The sequence below is a fragment of the Varanus komodoensis genome, unplaced genomic scaffold (genome assembly GCF_004798865.1).
Source record: "Varanus komodoensis strain SLA01 unplaced genomic scaffold, ASM479886v1 scaffold165, whole genome shotgun sequence".
In the NCBI taxonomy this organism is placed as follows: domain Eukaryota; kingdom Metazoa; phylum Chordata; class Lepidosauria; order Squamata; family Varanidae; genus Varanus; species Varanus komodoensis.
The window spans coordinates 77278-91167 of NW_025335487.1; the positions used below are offsets into that span (position 1 = coordinate 77278).

Sequence of the window (13890 nt, forward strand, 5' to 3'; positions counted from 1 at the left end):
TCCGTGGGGCACCCTCCTTTCCACAGCCGCCCACCCACCCGAGGGTGCTGGGATCGCAGTTCACCTGCAGGAAGGCCTCGCTGCTTGGTTGGGGCAGGGCCTGCATGGGCTGGGCAGGCTCTCTCTTGGCATCCTGGAAAAGCTGCTCCTGGCTTGGGGGTTGCACGAAGCAGGAGCAAGAGTGTGTTTGGGCCGGCTCTGAGCTGCTTGTGAGCCTGGAGGTGGCTCCGATCCTGTGGGGATGGACCTCTTCCCTGTCCCTTTAGGGGCAAACAGCCCTGCCCCAAGTGCCTCAAGGGCAGCTCTCACTCCCTAAAGGTCTGCCCACAACTCCACCTGCATCAGTATCTTTCTCATGAAGAGAGAGCTCGTTATATGGCATGAAGCTGTGAATGATGGAAACACCTCAGAAGACAGAATGAACATGGGGCAGCGTGGCACAGGGACCAAGAACAGCTCCCCATCACGCCTAGGTCCCCGTTTCCCAAAATGTGTCCCCCACACCCCTTGTGTAAACTGGTGTCCTGCAACAGCCCTTCCTGGCCCCTTCCAACCTTCCTGTTCCACGATTCCTTGCATTGCACAGCATTGCTCTGTCTCCCGATACCCAAAGCTCCCCGGGTGTTTTACAGAGACTATAACCCTCTGAGATCCAGGCATGTGGCGAAGCAATCCTGGATCACGCGGCCAAAGGGGAAGATGGCCCAAGCGCCACCTCCACCGCATCTCCCCAGCTAAGAGTGGAAACCCAGCACCTGAAGACGCGGGAAAACCCACTTGCAGCGGGACGTGCTTCCAAGAAGAGGGAGGGAGTGCCCAGAAGGGCTGAGTGGCAGGGCGGCCAGAACCCACCTCCGGACCCGGCACGGACCGCCCCCGCCCCGGATGCCCAGAGCCACAGAGGCAGCAGCCAGACGAGCGGGGCCTTCCCTCTGCGTGTGCCGGCAAAGTCCTAACAGACTGCCGAGCCTGGAACACAAAAGGGAGGAACGCCCTCGCCATGTGCTGCTTTCATGTCGCTGGTCTCCTTTATCGCAAATCTCTGAAGCAGAGATTCAGTAATGTGGCAGTTGCCATGGTAACTGCTTGTTTTTATTGAATTGTTCCAAAGAGGTCAAGAAACATCAGCTTTGCTGATCCTGTACAGATTCCCTCCTTGCAGAACATCTGCTTTTCCTTAGTGGCCCGCCAGCTCGGCTCTTGCAGGCCGTGCTCGCGGAGGGGCCTGCAGGGAGCCTCCCTGCCCATCACGCTGCCCTCCACCCTGTCCGGCAGCAGCACCCTCCCAAGGGAGGCGCCCCTGCAGCTGCCCACCGGCCACAGTCCCCGGGGAACTGCCTCCAGGCTCGCCAGACTCCCTCCCAGGCGCGGTCCTGGCAGGCAGTGGACTGAGCCGAGATCACCTCCACCTGGCCTGGCGCTGCCAGCAGCCTCTTTGCACCGATCGCGCCCACCATTCTTTCCGCAAAGTGTGCAGAGCCCGCAAGTCACTCTTGCGGAATCAGAGCTGCCTGCTCAGCGGGGGGTGGGGGGCTGCGTGGCATGCGTGCAAGCTGGCCTCAGGCTCTCTGGGCACCTGTGCAGGGGCACCGTGTGTGGAGAACTTTGGGCAGAGAGAACACTGGCCAAGCAGAGCAACCCCGACCTGTTCCAGCTGACAAACGGTCCCTCGCTCATCACTGCCCCGTCCTGTAGAATGAAAGGGCACGTGGAGACTAGATCAGTGGGAGCACCTCAGCTTTACGCCTCTGCTCCCAAAGGCCCTTTTCATCCTCCCACCCTTTTTCTTTGTTTCTTTGTTGATGCTTATCTGGAATTATCAAATGCAATGTAAGTTTTAGGTCTTATATTGGGAAGGCTTATCGCATTACAATAACAAAAGGCAACTACATTAGCAAAATTATAGAATTCATACAGGAAAACCACCTGACAAATGAGGAAAAATACAGAGTCTGGTCTGTATTACTGAACATCAAGTGCAAGGTGTTACGTCACGAGCAGACAGAACTTGGGAAATGCTGCTTGGTTTTCACTGCCTTGCTCAGCTGCTCCAGCCCACAGACAATGTACTGTTCTATTATCGCTGGAAGATTTCTTTTGCAGTTGCAGTTCTAGAAGGTGTCAGTAAGAGAGCAATTTACAGACAAAGTTCATATCTCCCCAATTCCCTCTCCATATCTTAAATCACACAGGAGATGGAGTTAAAGATGCCACACATGCTGTTTCCTACTTCCTCTTTTCCATTATTTTGCCCCAATAGGTTGGGACAGCTGGATGCTTTTACCACATACGTGGGGCATCAGCCAATGATAAATTACATCTCCAGCATGTATTCAGCCTGTCAAAATACAACACAAATTTGTTTTTACAATGGTTCACCTTCATATTAATGCCGAAGTGACTTAGCAAGGTGTTTAATAAAGGATTCCAGGCTGTAGCAGGGCTGCCTGACCCTTTTGCTCATCTAGATTTGACACTGGTTCCAGACGGACAGAAGCCAGTAAAAACTGGAAGATGACAAAAAAACTCATTACAGTTGATTTTTTAAAATCAGTTAGGCAGGACTTCAGTGTTCCATTCCTTAACCTTGTATTTAAATAATACCTAAGTTAAAAGTAGTGGAACCACTGAGAGTTTTCTTTCCTCTTCTCTGAAACATACTCCCTGCTTCTAATATGGCAATGATGAAAGAATTAAATAAAAGACGCATTCAGCTGCATAAAGCAAGGTAAATAACACCGCGGCGGTCTGCTTAACTGCCATCCGGGTGCAGCCAGATTTGAGTCGGGCGAACTGCTCTAGCAGAAGTGGGGCTTTCCTTCCCGCGGTGGCCCCCCCAGCCCCTGAAATGCTGCCCAGAAAGTGAGCAGGCCCTGCTCGGTGGGCCCAGCGGTGGCCTCGGGGGTGGCAGAGCCCCGAAGGGACCGTCTGCAAGCCGTGCCCAGATGGTCACAGAAGTCTGATCTGGGGCCAAGCCCCTGCCAAATATCGCACCACGGTGAGGAATTTGCTGAGTGAATCCACCTAAGAATTATTCTCCATCCTGTGGCATAACAGCGGAAAGCAGGTTTGCAGCGAGTGAACTGCCTCACCTCTTCGGATTCCTAAAGCGCTTCCTCCAGCAGGAATGTCAGTCGTGCATCCTCCCAGATGGACCATCAGCACGAACCCTTCTTTTACAGCCACACTGACCGGGTTTTATTCCTTCATGCTCTTGCTACTTGCTGTGCTCCCCCATCAGTGTGGGGGGTGCTGGTGTGAACCTGACTCTCCTTTGCCGAGCAGTGATTTCCTGCCTGCCTCTGCAGCCCCAAATATCCGTCTCGAGGGCTGCAGATGAAAAAGGAAGCTGGCAAAGATTGACCCCTCCTTACACGAACAAGGGGGCAAGTTCGGATCCAAGTACTGCAAGCGGGAAGGCAGCGGGGAGGGGGGAGAAGGCAACCTAATGAGCAGCACATCTTTTCAAACAGCTGCTCCTGATGTTAAACGGCGTTATTTTTGCCTGTAAGCAGGCTTGGGCCGGCTGTAATCCTGAAAGGTGGCTAAGAAATAGATTTAATAGCTACCAGCCCATCAATCACGCCCATTTATCAATAATTTAGCATGTGGTCCTTAGGAGAGGCCTTCCGTGCATTAAGAACGTCCATCAACGCCGGCTCCCAGTGTTTGTGTGGGAAGCCGACAGCGACAGGACTTGCGCCTGGCCTCCTCCAAGGGTGCGCCAGATGGGAGAGGCAGCAGAGCGTGGCCTGCTCAGGACAGGGACATCAGCCACGGCGCTTCTGTTCTGGGGCAGAGCAGGTGGCTCTTGCGGGCATGATAAATAATTCAGCCTGGAAGGCGCAGCATGGAGGAGATGTAAAGGGCACCCACAGCTGCCAAGCCCCCTTTCAGCCTCAGTGAGTAGCCAAGCCCCTGGTCACCAAGAAAGATGCTCCCCCCCCCCGAACTGTGTTACTGTTTTTGAAAAGCACACCAGGAATAGAAGTGAAGGATCAGATGTGGATGAGTGAACGAATCAGAGCATTTGCTCCATTTCCATGGAGCTCTAAACTGTCAACATCATTACTCAGAATTGCCTGCAAAGTGGCAGAAGCTGGATGCTGTCATCCAGGGGGCTTTGACTGGGACTGGGTTTTAATCAGCGGGCAAGATTGGCCCACTGTTCTTTGGAAAAACTGTACCCATCGGACAAACCACCATCCAGGTCCTTTGATTTATTCGCATTCCATGAGCTTAGCAGGGACAGCAGAACACAAGCAAACCAAGTCCAAAACCTGAACTGAATTAAATTTCTTCTTCTCCCAGTGACCACCTTGGGAGGGGACTCTGTCCAGGTGCAACGCTGTTGCCCACCAAACCAGGCCCTGTCAAATTCTATATAATCCTCAATTAAATCATCAGAAGGGTCAGACCTTCCACTAAGCCTCCAGCTAACGTTAGAGCTGACCCCCACAATCCCCAGCTAAAGCAAAACCCAAACCAGCGCAGAGAAGGATGCTGCGGCTGAGGCCTTTTCAGAGGCCTGAGCAAGCAGGAAACCTCCGGCTCCCCCCGCCCACCCCGAGTGCTGCCTCCGGGCATCCCAGAGGCCTGGCTCCTCCCAGCCAAGGGCCTGCCCTGCCAGAGAGATCCACAACACCGAAAGGAATGCAGACCTAGCCACAGCACCACACATGCACCCGAGTTCACCCATTCACACGTGCATGGGAGCAGCTCCCCCACCTGCAATCACCCTCCCTGGCCATGATCCACAGCAAGGCGGAAGCTGCAGCGGCTCAGCGACTACTCAGGTAGTGGCTCCGGTCCTCCACGGCATCCCAGTGAGAAGCGTGGCGTGGCAGCAGCCACCGAGGCAGAGTGCTGCGGGCACTTTCCCTGAGCAGCCAAGGGCACAGGAGTTGGCCGAGGGGGGAGATCCTTGCCGCGACCCACACGGCTTCATCTGTCCTTTTCTCCTGTGCCTGAGGTTCCTCCAGAGCCCTCCTGCGACCACCATGGGCTGGAGAGGCCAAGGAGTCCCGGAGCCGGTGGTCTCCACAGAGGATCACTTTCCACCCTCAACTGTCACCACCTTGTTTTTTCCACAGAGCAAAACTTTCAGCTCTCCAGATCTTCCAAGCCTCTAATCTCATTTGCTTTGTACTGCTCTGAACTCCTTCCAATAATGATGTGATCCCAGCTCTCAAAATGGCCAGCTATTTCAAGCAAGTGCCTTAGAAACCTCCCAAGCTCCACACTAGCTCTCCTGGAACAGAAGCCGGAGAGCCCACGAGCCGCACTTGGGCAAGACTGGCCGAGAGTGCAAAAGCCCTTCCCTGCCCCGCAGCAGCTGAGCCCAGGCAGAGGGTGAGACGCCCCGAACGGCGGCACGCTGCGCCACAGGAGCCAGCAGGGGCCCAGAGTCTCCCTCCTGAAGCAGCAACACGCCCAGAGCAACCCGCCTGCTCTGCAGCAGAGGCTTCCACGGCACTGCGGCCCTCACCCGGCGCCCGACGAGCAGTCGTGGCCCTTCAGCCATTCAGGGCCTCTCCGAAAAACCCTCGCAACCAAAGTGGAAGGCACAGGCGGCTCGTGGGGAGGAAGGAGCCTCTCCCTCTACCCATTCCCATCTGGGAACTGCAAGATGCTCTGAGCCCTCGCGCTGCCAGGCGGGACACCTTGGTCGAGGATGTGAGAGCCAGCTGGAGCAGCCGTTAAGAACTGGGGCCTCCGACTCGACGCGGGAGATCTGGGTCTGGCCCCCTCGGCCATCCCGGTCACAGGCTCTCCGCCTGCTCGCCAGGTTGTTGTGAGGATCGGACTGAGAAGAGGCAGGCAGTTAAGTAAGCTGCCTCGAGTTCCCTGGAAGGAAAAAAGGTGGTACATAAATATAATAAATAAAATACATAATAAATAAATGTGATAATCGGTAGAACTCAAGTTCATTCCATTTCAAAACTCATCATCATCTAAATCTGCACCAGCTTGCAAGCTATTTTTCTAGCATGAAAATCCAGTGTCTTCTCAAGCACACTTCTCCAGATGTGTGCATCAGTTGCATCTTACTTATTTATTTAATTTCTACGCCACCCAAAACCTACGCTCTCTGGGAGGTTCAAATGTTGTATGCGGGGGCGGGGGGTCACATGCATCTTCGACATGCACACCATTCTTCTCTCACTGATTGAAGGATATTTGTGCATATTCTTCAGAAGTACACATGTTTCATGTATATCTTTCAATTGTACACATCTGACCTTTTGCTCTCTGAATTGCAATGCAAACTCAGAAATATACACGCTTCAACTGCAGCTTCTATCCAAGTCCATATTCAGTTCAGAAAGTGTGCACGTCCTGATCCAAATTAAACTGTAACTCATTTCTTATGCCTTCCTAATTGAGATTCAGGAAGAGCCCCGGCAACCGGGGCAGCTTCTCTCCAATCCAACTATTTGGGGGACCTCGGCAGCCACTGGACTGGCACTGGGCTTCACCTGTAGTGAAATAAAAGCGAGCCAACCAGTTCTGGACTCACTCTTGAAATAATCCGAACAGCCAGGTGCCACCCAGAAAAGACCACTCGCCACCTTCACGGCCTCAAAAACAGCCCTTAAGAGCAGATCACACCGCCGTGGAAGGCTTGCAAATTACTTTCCACACTCCTTGCCCATTATTTATGGCTCTGGAGGAGCTGAGCCTCTCCAAGGCCTGCGGGGACAGGAGTCATTTCCAGCCTGCCAAGTGCAGTTACATTGCCGCTTGCGCCTAATGCTGCTTTCCTCGCTTTCACCACTGCTGCATCCTGTGCATTTGCTACCAAGGAAGAAATAAAGCCCCACATCAAGGAAGACCCGTGCTCACCAAGTGTGGCCATTGAGGCCAGCTGCACGCAGTCGGGGCTCTTCGCAACGCCAGGCCCTCTCCCGAGATGCCCAAAATAGTCCCTGGCTTCTACACCAGCCAGAACAGCCGGGCCGTCTCAGGAGCTTATGATGGGTCTAAGACGACAAGCTGCAGACTCGGTGCCCACTCTGTCCGCCTCTGTAAGGTCCCTCTGAGACCGAGAGGAGCCCTCTGGGCACTCGCATCTGAGCAAGGAATGCAACTCCCAGGTGGGCCTAGCCAGCCAGCGGGCATCCTGCGCCGGCCCCAGGGGCAGCGGCTGCAAGAAGAGGGAGGCGCCGCATCAGCAAACTAGCAGAGGTTTGCGGTTTCATTCATTTGTCCAGGCCTGTCTATACCGTTCAACTGGCACAACGCTCTCAAAGCAGAATTCTATTAAAACTAGGTACAATGTAATACTCAACTTAAAAACAGATTTAAAACAAACACATCTGAAATAAAACATCCATACAACAATAAAATTCAACAGGCATGTACAAATCAACAATTAACAAAACAATACCTAGTAACACTAAACAATCAATTAAGCAACAATTCCACACGTACCAATAACATTCTTAAAAGCCAGTATAAAACCAAATATTACAGTCAACAGATAAAATGGTGAGAAAATAACAAGATCTTACCTGGCGCCGCAACATGCGCAGCGCCAGCGCCAGGCAAACGGGACGCCAGAGCCAAGGAGGCCCTTCCCCTCGGTGCTTCGTCTTCTCCTCCCCTTAAAGGTGGCTATGGAGAAGGCCCTCCACGGATGACGGGCATCCAGCCCCCAGCCCAGCCGGTCTATCCGGAGAGATAACATGCTCAGCGGTACCAGGAGCCAATGGTTGAGGGGAATCAGCACTGCCCGTCTTGTTCCCGGCAAAGGTCACCCCACAGGATGTGAGGCGGTTTCCGTCCCAAGCCCAGGCCCGAGATGGATCCCAGTGATCCGCTCCCTTCGACAGCGCCTGGAGCTGCCTGATCCAGACAAGGCGGAAGTGGGACCAGTCCTTCCTTCAGGTAGACACGTGTAATTCTCTGGACCCAGGATCACGTCCCCTGCTGGTGGCCTGGCAGGCAGGAAACAAGGGACCACTCCAGGGCCGGGGGGCAGCCGTGTGTCCCCATGCACATCTCAGCCTTGCTCAGCCACCAACTGTCACGAACAGAGAGGGCAGCTCTCAGTGCCTCTTCTAGAACGCCCCTTCCCTGCCTTGCCACCCCGTGTGACGAGGCGCACGACCAGAGCCTAGGAACAGCCCCAGAACAACGCGAGGGGGAGCCAATCCGGCGGGGAAGCCCTGCCTCTGAGGGGGAGTGCAGGCCTGCCAAGTGCCCAGCGCCTAAGGAAGCTTTGGGCGAAGCATGTCAGGGAGGGCCCAACATGTTGCTTTGTGCATGCTCAGAGACCTGCATGCAAAGGAAAGAGAATCACTGCTGGGAGGGGGCAGCTCCTTGAGGGCGCTTCATTCAAAGGCTGCCGCTACAGCAATTCCAGTCAAGGCCGGTTCCCTTGCAGGTGACCACCGTCGCCCTGGAACGGACTCTCCTCCTCCAGCCGGCAGAGGATGCGAGAGAGGGAGGCTCTGCGCACGGCCCCGTCTGCTGCTGCGAAGGGCAGAGGTGGGCACTGAGTGAGGCCGTGCCTGGCACTGGACCGTCGCCTCCTTCCCAGAGATAAGCTGCTCTGCCCGGTCGCGCCCCACCACGGCCTCCCGGCCAGGGCGGAAGCAAAGGGTTTGCGGGGAGGCTCCTCACGGCCAGGCCAGGCCAGCCCCCCCATCCCCCACTCCCATGCAAGGAGTGCTGGGAGGGGAGGCAGATGGCGCTTCCCGGAGGGGATCATTCTTCAGAGAGCAATTAGGAAAATATAGCAACCCCTGGGGCAGCATCTGTGGAAGCTGCCCAAAGCCAAGCCAAGCCAAGCCGCAGCACTGGCCCAACTCTGCCAGAGGCCCCTCGCCATGGTGCACAAAGGGAAAGGCAAGCAAAAGCAGGGACCCCGCTCTTGTGCGAAGGTTCCCCATCAGGGCTCTGGAGCCACCCCGGATTGGGTGCCCATCAGCCCCCCGCAGCTCTCACTTTTTCCTCCAACCTTAAAGCTGGAGAAGGGAGCAGGGTGGGCAGGACTGGCCACACAGGCCCTGCAAGGGGGCATCCAAGGACTCGGCCGCCCCAGAGAGGAGTGGGCCTGCACCAGAGCTGACGCCACGGCACTCGGCCTCCTCAGCAGAGTTCTCCCCAGGCTGACAATGGCAGAAAGGCCAGGACAAGTCCTCTGACCGGCCACGTGCCACCAAAGCACTGCTTGCCGGCAGGAGCCCCCCTCTGCCAGGCCTGGGGAGTACAATTCCTGCTGGTTTCTGAGCGCGCCATGCGCCCCGAGCAGCAGATGGGGCACAACGCACAACGCCACACCCAGCCAGCTGCCAGGCAACCAACTGTCCCAGCAGCAAGGGCAGGAGGCAGCTCTGCAGGACCCGGCCGCCCTGCTGCAGCCCCTCACGCCAGGGCATCAGGCTAGGCTAGCGTGCAGCCCACCGGCCAAGCAGTGACTCGGGCCAGCTGCCTCCCTAGGCCAGGATGTCGCCATCCCTGCAGGGGCCTGTGGCAGGCCAGCACGATGCCGCGTCCAGGGTCCAGACACGAAGCAGGTGTCTGTGGCTCGCAGAGAGAAGCAAGCTCCCGCTTTCCTGCCTCGACACCGATTGTGCTGAGAAACCAGCGGCCTCCAGTGGGAACCCTTCAGGGGAACGAGAGAAGCCACCACCTCCATGCACAAGACACCAACCGGCTTCGCTCAGATCCACCAGCAACACCGCAAGCCCATCAGGAAAGGGACGCCTATAGGAGGCAGGCTTGCTACTGTGGAGCACAGGCGGTCTTTTTGCCCTCATCAGGCCAGGGGGAACCCGCTTTTCCAGAGTGAGAAAGAAACTGAAGTTGCATGGTCCTGCTCTGAGGGGGCCGTGAGATGATCACAAAGGCCCCCTTGCTAGAACTGTAACCAGGATTTTTGAACAGGGAATGCCTTCTTAAGAACCTGGCATTACACAGGCTTTGGACCGGGTGACCACCCCAGGTTTTGGAAAATATACCCCAAGCAAAGTGTCCATAAAGGCAGTGGGGGAGAGCCAAGTACACGAAGGACCAGTCAGGATTTGGTCCTCAGGCCATGCATGAGTGAGGTCACATGGGCGGCGGGACAAGCATGCTCTCTCTACACCAAGCAAAATTTTCTCCAGCTGCTTCCAGGCAAGTCAATTTGTCTGCAGCCTTCAAGATATTTATTACTGAAATATGGAACCACGTGCAGAGGAATTGTTGTGGCTGGAATAGGATGCAAGAGATGTCAAGTGGCATCTGGGGAGATCTGCACCTTCTTCCCAACCCTACAGGTCTGGCCTTCGAGCCTGTGGCAACCAGTCAAAGCAGGCCCTCCTGGCCAGGGTCCCCAGTTCTCTTAGCAGCAAAAAGAGGGCAGGATGGAAAGGGCTCCCTTCCAACCATCTACACGCTTAACTCAGTAGATGCAAGTGTCCACTTTCCACATCCTACGTGAGATCTTTTGTAAGACTCTCTCGTCTCCTCACTTGTCTGTTTCTAAGCGGAAAAGCTTCGCAGCAAGACAGCCCGATCAAGAATGACAAACTGCACTGCCAGTGCTAGAAAGGCGCACAGGACTGACGGTTCAGAACCATTCAGACAGTCCATTAAATCTTCAGAGATCAGACAGAGTCAGCTCAACCAACTGTTTTCAGAATCCTGACAATTTATTCCAAAATGGCAGAACCAGAAATGAGTTTGTTTGACCTACTTTCAGCACGGCACAGCTGCTTAGGGTGGCCGCTGGCATCTTCCAGCCTTGCTTGCTGTCAGCCGAAACAGAAGGGACTTTTCAGAGCACAAACCAATCCAGGGCGTTCGGTGCCTGACAGACGCACAAAGCCCCTGTCAGTCCACGGCTTCCCCGTTAGAAGGCCAAGCTTCACCGGGCAGACTATGAGGGGCTCTGCGGCCTGGGTCCTCCCACCAGGCTTCCCGGAGGAAAGCGGCAGTTGCAGGAGTGGCCCTTGGTCCCACGCAGGACAGACGCCCGGCCACAGGGAAGCGGCCGGTCTCCTGCCTCGCCTCTGGTGCCCTGTTCTAGAGACTCCTGCAGAATGCGTTCGTTACGGCGTCTTGACACGGATCCAGTCCCAGAAGGCGAGTGAGCAGGGAACCCATCTGCACATTTGCTCCAGAAGCCAATGACATAATGCCGACTTGACAGAACTTAGGGCACTTTTCGACTTATACATAAAACTGATTGCAGTGTGTGTGTGCTTAAAATAATGTGATAAACTTAACTTGCGTGAAGCTATAAGCATTTTTAATATAGAGGGATGCTTTGCCTGTTGATAATGATGATATTGTAGGATGTTGTAATATTGTAACTATGAACATCTCTCTTCTTAGAACTGCTTTTTTGTAAACCATTCTTGGGAGCCACGTATGGCTGCTGAATGGCATATCAATCAATCAATCAATCAATCAATAATGCATACTATAGTGTGGAGACAGAAATGACAATGAAATTGCGTGCAGATCACGGATTCATTTGTCCACCCAGCAACTACACTGTCAAAGCAAAAGGAAAATCCCACCTCATCCGAGAAAAATGGTGGTGAAGCCCTTGTTTGTGCTATGCCTTGCTAAGCGTGCCACCCACCAGACGCTGCGCTGTACTGGCCTCCGTACCGGCCCACGAGGAGGGAGTACCCACCGTCCTGTTTCGTAAAGGGAGAGCCGACAAGCCACAAAATAAGCTTCTGGGTGATTCAGAGCCTGAGCAACGAACTCGCCCGCCCACGTCCACCTCTGCCTTCCACACTGGGTCCAAGGGGCGGTGCGAACAGCTCCCAAGGCTACCGGTGAACAAGGCTCACGTGGAGTGCAGCTGCTCTCGGAGCAGCCCTCCATTCCACAAACACATCGACCCACAGGAGAGTCCCCTGCACCGGCAGCCTCTTTGCCTTCAGCCCCAGCACCCCTGCCACGGCTGTGCTGCTCGAGGTAGACGGAGCTGCAACAACCTCTCGGGGCTGCCGGCTGGTTCTGCCTGCCTCAAGGAGGCCTCCCCAGGCTCGTCCCGAGGCCGCAGGACAAAGGAGGGGCCGTTTCCCCAGGGTACAGCACTGCACGAGAGCCGGCACGGCGGGCATGCGCTGCCCGACCACTGCGCTGCCCCCGGTCTGCACTCCTCCTCTAGGCAGGCACTCGACCAGTCGCCCCAGAATCAGGCTCCAGAGAAGCTCTGTGCAGCCGTGCAGCTGCTCGGCTGGCTGGCTGGCTCTTGGGGCAGCCACCGGGCGCGTCACTTCTGCGGCCCCGAGGGGAGTTTCGAGCGTGGGAGGCAGCAGTCCCCTTTTTTACATATTGGGCTTGTTGTGCATAAAGGCTGAACCAGAGGAGCATCTCAGGTACCAAGTCATGATTTGGCCAAAGCTTGCCTGGATCAGCTCCAGCTTGAGAGCCACAGCTTTGCACGCTCAGGAGAGCAAAGGCCGGGAGCCACAACAGCAGGGAGCCACAAGCCCTCTCCTGCAGGGGGAGCCCAGTGCATCCAAGGACACCGACTCAGAGTCCAGTCGGCTACTTGTAAAAAGCTACCCAAGGTGCTTGCCTGATGCCACAGGGGGAGGGATGGAGATGGGGCAAAACCTCCAGGATCTGCTATTGATATTACGCCAACTTGGAGAAACAAGAGCGAAGGAGAAGTTAAACTCTGCCCATGCGACTCCCCTAAAAGAAGTTAACACGTTGCAGGGAACAAAATCAGAGCATTTGCAATTCTGAAAAAGCATAATTAACACCTGATAGGTTTCAACAGAAGCATAAAATTACTAAAGTCTCTACTTAAAATGGATAAGAACCAGCAACTTTCTACTCTTAGTAGCATTCTTCCAATGAAACCAGTCTACGGAATGATCCATTATTTTAGGGCAGTGTAAGAAACCCGAGCTTGTCTGTCGGGACCGGGGTGGTCAGTTTTTGTTTGTTTCTTTATAGCACTTTGCCCCCCCGAGAAAAGTGGCACAAACAGAGAAGGCTTGGCCAGGACTTCCCCTGTGGAGACAGACTGTGCTCCAGCACCCCTCCTGCCAAGATCTGGACGAAGAAAGGCAAGGCCCTACTCCAAAAGCTCCATGCACAAGAACACGAGCATTAACACGCATGCACAGCGTCTGCAGAGGCGCACAAAGGGAGCAGGCTGCTAAAGCAGCGAGGAGCCACTGACCGAGCGTCTGCTGCTTGGGTGCGTGGCCCCTCAAAGCCACGAGGCTGCAGGTGACGGTCTCCCTCCCCTTCCCAGCCCTGCCAGCAGGCCGGGCTGAGCAGACAAGGGCTGAGTGCCACAAAGGCAGAAGCGCCCTGATGAGCTCCTGCCTGCAAGTGCCTCCTGCCCCTGCCCAGCTTCGAGGGGAAGCCCCCCCCCACAGGCCAGGGGGGGCCACGCATTCAGCCAGATTTGAAAGACACCTGAGAGCTCGGGCAAGAGGCAAAGTCCCTCTGCCACACAGAAGGTGGAACTGGCCCTGGTGGGGATGACGGCCGAGCCATGAACATGGAGAGCGAGCTCCAGTCTGGTTTTGTGATTAAGCATCAGCAGGGTGAACCAGTCCTGTCAAGAGAACCCCAACACTTCGAAGTGCTCCCTCCAACTGCCAAGAATAATATTTCAGCAGTTTGAGTCAGGATTTCTGCAACTGCAGCCCAAAGCAGAAACCGCAGGGCTGTCAGCCCCACGGAACGACAAAAACAGACTCGGGCGAGAGCAGCGGCCGCGGGGCTGGCGCGGGGCGCCCGGCAGCAACCCCCACCCTGCTGCCCCGGGCCGGATGCTGCGCGGCCGGCGGGCACCGCGGGGCGGGGCGACCGTGCCAGGGGCGCAGCGCCACGCGCGTCCCCTCGGCCCGTGCCCCGCGAGGAGCCGCGGCGGTGCGGGCGGCAGCGTCCACCGTCCGGGGGCCGCACGGC

The 13890-nt window shown here is 55.7% G+C and overlaps 1 protein-coding gene across 4 annotated transcripts in view; it reads right to left on the reverse strand.

The window, feature by feature from the left end:
- TTC28 (tetratricopeptide repeat domain 28) overlaps nt 1-13890 on the reverse strand; it is a 71312-nt gene that overhangs the window by 24068 nt on the left and 33354 nt on the right. The window contains exon 1 of one of the 4 annotated variants that reach the window (XM_044426186.1): nt 5489-5934. The exons of the other annotated variants lie outside the window; for them this stretch is intronic. Within the exon in view, the coding sequence (XP_044282121.1) occupies nt 5489-5524 (36 nt within the window). The 5' untranslated portion in view covers nt 5525-5934. Of the gene's footprint in view, nt 1-5488; nt 5935-13890 lie in introns of those variants that run through there. 4 annotated transcript variants of the gene reach the window in all.